Source organism: Cervus canadensis, chromosome 3, assembly GCF_019320065.1.
Source record: "Cervus canadensis isolate Bull #8, Minnesota chromosome 3, ASM1932006v1, whole genome shotgun sequence".
Lineage (NCBI taxonomy): Eukaryota > Metazoa > Chordata > Mammalia > Artiodactyla > Cervidae > Cervus > Cervus canadensis.
Genome location: NC_057388.1, coordinates 71,813,526 through 71,821,213, shown reverse-complemented (window position 1 = coordinate 71,821,213; position 7,688 = coordinate 71,813,526). Strand labels below are relative to the sequence as shown.

At 38.8% G+C, this 7,688-nt stretch overlaps 1 protein-coding gene across 1 annotated transcript; it reads right to left on the bottom strand.

Moving 5' to 3' along the window:
* Positions 1-4,180: 4,180 nt before the first annotated feature.
* Positions 4,181-4,558, bottom strand: LOC122438032 (transcription initiation factor TFIID subunit 13-like). The gene has a single exon (XM_043462490.1). The coding sequence runs from the start codon at positions 4,556-4,558 to the stop codon at positions 4,181-4,183; it is 378 nt and encodes a 125-aa protein (XP_043318425.1).
* Between the last annotated feature and the right edge of the window lie 3,130 nt (positions 4,559-7,688).

Here is a 7,688-nt window from a genome sequence, read left to right as displayed (position 1 = left end):
CTGTCCATGGTATTTCCCAGGCAAGCATAGTGGAGTGGATTGCCGTCTCCTTCTTCAGGGGATCTTCCTGAAACAGGGATTGAACCTGCATCTCCCTGAACTGGCAGGTGGTTTCTTTACCACTGAGCCACCAGGGAAGCCCTCCTAGTTCACATAGAGGAAATGAAAACATGAACAAAAATATTATGAAGTGTCTTTCCTTGTCTTATGCACATTACCCACAAAGGCTGTATCTAGAGGGGACGTTACAGTTCACATACATGAACCCTCAGATTTTATAAGTTAAACGTGAAAATATGGAGGACAGAAGTTACTCAGTGAGGCTTTCCTCCTGCCAGGTCTCCTAGGTTCTGATGCACTCTCCTCTCTCTTATATCCTGTACGTATCTTCTGTTCACACAAGGTCCACATCAAGATTGAGAAAATAACAGTATTCAATCACTTTTTCTTGCTCCCTAGGATATATAATCCTATAAAACAGTTTTTGGGAGGTGGTAAAAAGAGGCCTGAGACTGGAGGTGAACATGAGGAAGACTATGAGACTCAAAGACTTTGAGTCTCAGCTTCTTCAGCTATCATATGATGATCAAATACCCACCTTGAGAAGAAAGGCAGGAGGATTGGCAAGATAGCCCTGCACTAATAGGAGAGGTGTGATGATTGGTTTTGCAGTTTTCTGGACTTTGGGGGAAATAACTAAATAAAACAGGTACACACAAGGCTGTTTCATCCCTGTTAGAGGACACAGAATGACTCAGAGAGCAACTTCACTTGCATCCATTTTGTGGTCAAGGAATCATTAGCAGTCAGTGGTTCAGAACATATGCATTGGATCCAAACTGCCTGAGTTTAGATGTTGGCTCAGTATGACTTTAGGAAACTTAACCTTGCTAAGCCTCAATTTTCTTTTCTGTGGAATGGAGATAATAACAGTACTCATGTTGGTGGGTTTCCATGGGGAATCACATGAATTAATTCAAGTAGAGTGCTTAGAGCTCATGTGCTTAGACACATGACAATAAATAGAATTAGTTGTAGTTGCATTTGTGCACATTATGAAATAGCACATCAGAATGTATATGCAGCTTTTGTTTCATTGGAAGTGGATTTAATGCCTATATCAGGCTCCACCTCCCTTTTCTTCTACACAGAGTAGTGACAATAGGATGAATGCCAAACTTGCCTTTTCAATATTTCACAAAAATGAACCTACCAAATATAATCTCGGGGTGACTTTGTACATACTCAAGTCATTTAGGGGGTTTCCCAAGTGGCAGAGGTAAAGAATCCACTTGCCAATGCAGAGGCACAAGAGACTTGGATTTGATCCCTGGGTCAGGAAGATTCCCTGGAGGAGGAAATGGAAACCCACTCCAGTATTCTTGCATGGAAAATTTCATGGACAGAGGAGCCTGGGGGGTTATAGTCCATGGGGTCGCAAAGAGCCAGACATGACTGAGGGCAGGACAGCAGGAGCAAGATCACTTAAGTGATTTCAAATGAGTACACAGCAGGTGGCATGGACTAAAGACTGACACAGTTTCCCATCCGCACCAGAACAGTCTGCATGGGAGCACTGGAGACGTTCCTATCATCTCTCCAAAAACTCAGCGTTGGTGCGGTGATAAGGTGAATGAAATATCAGGCCCAAGGCCACCTGGAATAGAAGACCCATCAAACAGAAGGCTGCCAGTGCCACCTTCTTGTTCATCAGGCTTGGGCAGGGCCTCCCATCACTCTCTAACTCTGCTTCTTCTACTTGATGTTAAGCTTGGAACTACACTTCTAGGCATGAACCAACAGAGAAAGTCATCAGTTTCTCTGTTAAAAACAGAGAAAACACTTTAGTATAGAGGAGATGTTTCCATAAAAATAAACTCATTAAAAAAAAAACTGGGTGAAATATTAGAGTTTTTCAAGTTAAAGTTCTTAGTAGATTCAAGAAAAAAATTAAAATAAGCTGCAAGATGGATTCTCCTGAAATAAGGGAAGATGGATTGAGACCCTAAAAAAATAAGTGAAGCAGTGCATAGCAAATTCAACACTGCAGAAAATACAATAATTGAGGTTAAGTATTAGAAGTTATTGAAGTTAAAACAAATTTTAAAAACTGTTTTGAAAATAGAAATTATGCAATATAGAAACATTAGTGGTGGTTTAAAATTTTATATATATACTAAAAAATTTTGAAATTAAAGAATTGGAAAAAATATCCCTAATTTCTCATATTATTCCCAAAGCATGTAAGTATGATTGGTGGTGGTGGTTTAGCTGTTAAGTCGTGTCAGACTCTTGCAACTCCGTGGACTGTAGCCTGCCAGGCTCTGTCAATGCGATTTCCCAGGCAAGAAATACCAGAGTGGGTTGCCATTTCCTTCTCCAATAATGTATAATTAAATTTTCTTAATATAATGGGAAGGATATTTTCCTCTCTGCTTCTCATCCTGAATAAGAACTGAGTCTGATAAACATATTTTCAAATATTTTAAAAATGAAAGTTATTCACTAGTAGAATACTGAAAAGTTTTTTAATTTCTGAATTTCCTGAGAAGTAAATAAGAGCAAAAATATAATGTATGTAAAATAAAAACAAATCAGATATAAATTTCCTTCTAAATACTCTTTTCCTTCTACTAAATTTCCTTCTAAATACTTCACTGTTTGCCATTAGTTTTGGTATGTTGTTTTTATTTTTTATTCATCTCAAAGTCTTTTCTAATTTCCTTTGTGATTTCTTTTTGATTCATTGGTTGTTTAGGAATGGGTTATTTAATCCCCACGCATCTGTGAATTTTCCAAATTTCCTTCTTTTACTGATTTCTAATTTAATTTCACTGTGGTTGGAGAACATACTTGTTATAATTTAATTCCTTTTAAATTTACTGAGGCTTGTTTCATGGCCTCTGTCTTGGGGAATATTCCATGTGTCCTTGAAGAGAATGTATAATCTGCTGTTGGTGGGTGGAGTGCTCCATATATGCCTGTCAAGTCTATAGTGATGAAATTTTCTATTTTCTTGTTGCTATTCTGACTAGTTGTTTTCTTCATTATTGAAAGAGGGGTGTTGAAGTTGCCAGCTGTTGCTGTTGAATTGTCTCTTTCTGCCTTCATTTCTACAGGTTTTGCTTCATCATCTTGAGACTCTGTTTTTAGGTGTATATGTATTTATAATTGTTACATCTTCTAATGGATTGATGCTTTTATCACTAAAAATGCTCTTCTTGTTTCCAGTGAAAATTTTTGTCTTAAAATCTATTCATATAGCTACTCTAGCTTTTTTTTGATTATTGATTGTATGGTACATATTTCCTTATCCTTTTGTTTTCATCCCCTTTATGTCTTTAAGTCGAAAATGTGTCTCTTATGCTACATATAATTGAATCATCTGAAAAATCCATTCTGCCAATCTTTGCCTTTTGACTAGAGAGTTTTTTTTTTTTTTTTTTTTAGTGGAGTGCAGTTTATTACGCCGGCGGGCCCAAGGCAGAGTCTCCTCTTAGCCAAGGACCCCGTCCAGCATTTGTGAAAATCTTTTATACCCCATGCGTACGTGTCCAGACCCAACACCTACCCCATGTGTACGTGTCCAAACCCACCACCTACCCCATGTGTATGTGTCCAAACCCACCACCTGCCCCATGTGTACGTGTCTAAACCCACCGCCTACCCCATGTGTACGTGTCCAAACAGTCAATAGTCAATAAGCCCGCAGTTACATTCCAACCAGTTAATAATCGATAAGCCTGTGATTACATCCTGATAGATACGAAAAAAAGTTTATGACCTGTCCGGAGACAGGGGTGATTATGGTATGCTTCCTCTTAGGCAATGAGTAGCCTGGATGTGATCTTCAAGATTCCCCTGTCTGGAGGGGGTCTTATCCTTCCATTGTCGTCCCCACAGGCACTAAGCAGAGAGTTCAGAGTCCGCTGGAGAGGCAGCCGAGCACGGCCAGCATGGACAGGCCTGAGACGGAGTCCAGGCCCTATGAATTCCTTCTTCAAAACAACCACACAGAGTACAGGGGTATAAATACTTTAAAAATCTCTCAGTAATAAATTCCTGCCATCAACTTTTTCAGCAATGCCATTCCTGCTACTGAAAGCACTTTCAGAAGTTTTAATCTAACCAAGTATGGTTTCCCCAGAAGATAATGAAGCTTCAGAAAGTACAATAGGTGTCAAGATCCATAGTTTGCTTCATCAAATGCTTTTCTAGCGCGTTTCAAATCATCATTCATAGTAAGCAAGTCTTTAACCCTAGCAAACTTTCTTGGTTCCTTTCGAATCAAGAAGATGATATCTTCAACTTGTACCCGACCATGACTTCCTCCAATTGACTTTGCCTTATGAGTCATTTTGGTGATGAACTCTATGACAAGGTCTTCAAGAATATCTACTGATTCAGTATAAGGATTCTGGTCATCTCCAAACCCATACATCATACACCTTAATTCTTTAGAAAAAACTCTCTTTCTTTTACTCTGTTCACCTTCTGCACCTCCTCCAATTTCTTCATTTTCTTCCTCAATGGTGGGATTCTCTTCTTCATCTGCCATCCCACCAGCCAGCCACTTCTGCAGTGCACCTACCTCCCTTGGAGCTAACAGTTTCTTTTAATGCTTTTAGGTTCAAATTCCTAAGAACTGATTGGTTCAGTTCATCTTTTTCACCTTATTCCACTGGCCAAAGCCTAAATTTTTCCTCAAGGTTTTAGTTTGAAAACCGTTCAGCTTTTGGAATAATCGCACATATAGTACATTGAAAATCAATAGACCCTTTCCTTAGAGTCACTGATTTTATCATTTGCTACATTTACTTGATCACACTTTCTTTCTCCATGTATATATGTATGCAGTCAGTTGAAGATATCAAATACTTTGGTGTATATCTCCTGAGATTGAGGGCATTCTCCTGTATAACCACAGTCAAACAGTCACACTCAAGAAGTTTAGCAATTATATACAACTGTAATCTAATCTGCTACTCAGATTCATATTTCCACAATTTACATATTATTTTTTTGGATCCAGTATTCAAATAATGAGCGCACACAGAAATTAGTTTTCATGTCTCCCCAATGTCTTTTAATTTAGACAAGTTCTCTGGCTATTTTTCATCTTTTATGACGTTGACTTTCTGGAGAGTCTAGGACAGCTGTTTTGCACAATTTCTTTCAATTTGATTTGCCTGATTATTTCTTCCTGATTAGATTCAGCTTAAACCTTTTTGGTAAGAATACTACATGGGTAGGATTTTCCTGGTGGTCCAGTGGTTAAGACTCCGTGCTCCCAATACAGGGGGCCCTGGGTTCAATCCCTGGTGTGGGAATTAAGAGTTCACATGCTGAAACTAAAGATCCCACATGCCACAAGGAAGATGGGAGATCCTGCAAGCTGCAAATAAGACTCAGTGTAGCCAAAATTAATTAATTAACTAAAAAAAAATACTACATAGGTTCCCCCTTCCCTTGTCCCCTTCCCCATCACTACTCAGGCTCTTTAGCCCAGAGCCTTCTAGGTAAGTTTGGCCAAGGGAAGACAGATGGCTGGAGAACAGGAGGGATAGTTTCCCCTCTTTCTCTCTTCTTGTGAGGTCCTTGACTGTGGCTACTTCTCTCCCAAGAAGTCTCCTCTCCCCCACCAACAGACCCTGCCTCTGTGATTCCAGCTCCCTGGAAGTCCCCCCCGCCCCGTCCCCTTGGTTCTGGCTCCTTCTGCTGGCCCCAAACTCTGTGCTCTGATAAAACCTCCTTCTCCTGCCGTCCCTTCTGCCCAGAGCAGCGGTTGTTTCTGGCCAGTTGCTAACCTTCCGTCTCCTCACCATCCTGTGTTTGGCTTCTCAGCTTTTCCATCGACTAGAGAGTTTTATCTATTAACACTGAATGATAATACTGAAGATAGGATTTAATTAAAATTTTTTTTTATTTTGTATTGGGATATAGCCATAGGCAATGTTGTGGTAGTTTCAAGGGAGCAGTGAAGGGACTCAGCCATACATACACATGTGTCCATTCTCCCCCAAACTCCCCTCCTATCCAGGCTACCTCGTAACATTGAGCAGAGTTTCATGTGCTACACAGCAGGTCCTTGTAGATTAGGTAGGATTTAATTTTGCCACATGTTTTTCATATGTATTAGGTTTTTTTCCTTCCTTTATTGCTTGTTTGAATCCTACCTTCTTTTGTGCTAAATAAATATTTTCTAGGTCACTTTTTAATTTTTCTTGCCATTGTTTTTCTAAAAATATTGAGTTATTTTCTTGAGTTATTTTCCTAGTGGTTGATTTGGATCACAGTTGAATTCTTAACTTTAATCTAGTTTGATTAGTATTTGAAATTAATAGAAACTTAATTTTAAGAGTATACAAAAGTTATGCTCTAATTTATATCTGTTTCATCTCTCTTGCTTTGTATTATTATTGACATATGAAAGACATCTTAACAAACCAACAGAGTTCATATAATTATGACTTTATGCAGTTATTCTTAAAACAGAAAAAAGTTATTAACAAAAGTATTTTTGTATTGTGCTTTGTAATACCTATGTAGTGTTTTTAACCAGCGCTTTTTATTTCTCTGTATATAATTGAGTTACTGTTTAGAACCTTTTTATCTCAGCCTGAAGGATTTCCTTCTAGAACTAACACCCAAAGAAAAGATATCTTTTTCATTATAGGGGACTGGAATGCAAAAGCAGGAAGTCAAGAGATACCTGGAGTAACAGGCAAATTTGGCCGTGGAGTACAGAATGAAGCAGGGCAAACAAAGGCTAACAGAACTTTACCAAGAGAAGGCACTGGTCATAGCAAACACCCTCTTCCAACAACATAAGAGAAGACTCTACACACGGACCTCATCAGATGGTCAATACTGAAATCAGATTGATTATATTCCTTGCAGTCAAAGATGGAGAAGCTCTATACAGTCAGCAAATACAAGACTGGGAGCTGACTGTGGCTCAGATCATGAACTCCTTATTGCCAAATTCAGACTTAAATTGAAGAAAGTAGGGAAAACACTAGATCATTCAGATATGACCTAAATCAAATCCCTTACAATTATATAGTGGAAGTGACAAAGAGATTCAAGGGATTCGATCTGATAGACAGAGTGCCTGAAGAACTATGGACAGAGGTTCGTGACATTGTACAGGAGGCAGGGATTGAGACCATCCCCAAGAAAAACAAATATAGAAAGGCAAAATGGTTGTCTGAGGAGGCCTTACAAATAGCTGAGAAAAGAACAGAAGCTAACACCAAAGGAGAAAAGGAAAGATACATTCATTTGAATGCAGAATGCCAAGGAATAGCATGGAGAGATAAGAAAGCCTTACTCAGTGACCAATGCAAAGAAATAGAGAAAAACAATAGAATGGGAAAGACTAGAGATCTCTTCAAGAAAATTAGAGATACCAAGGGAACATTTCATGCAAAGATGGGCACGATAAAAGACAGAAATGGTATGAACCTAAAAGAAGCAGAAGATATTAAGAAGAGGTGGCAAGAATATATAGAACTACACAAAAAAAATCTTCATGACACAGATAATCAAGATGATGTGATCACTTACCTTGAGCCAGGCGTCCTGGAATGTGAAGTCAAGTGGGCCTTAGGAAGCATCACTACAAACAAAGCTAGTGGAGTGATGGAATTCCAGTTGAGCTATTTCAAATCTTAAAAGATGACGCT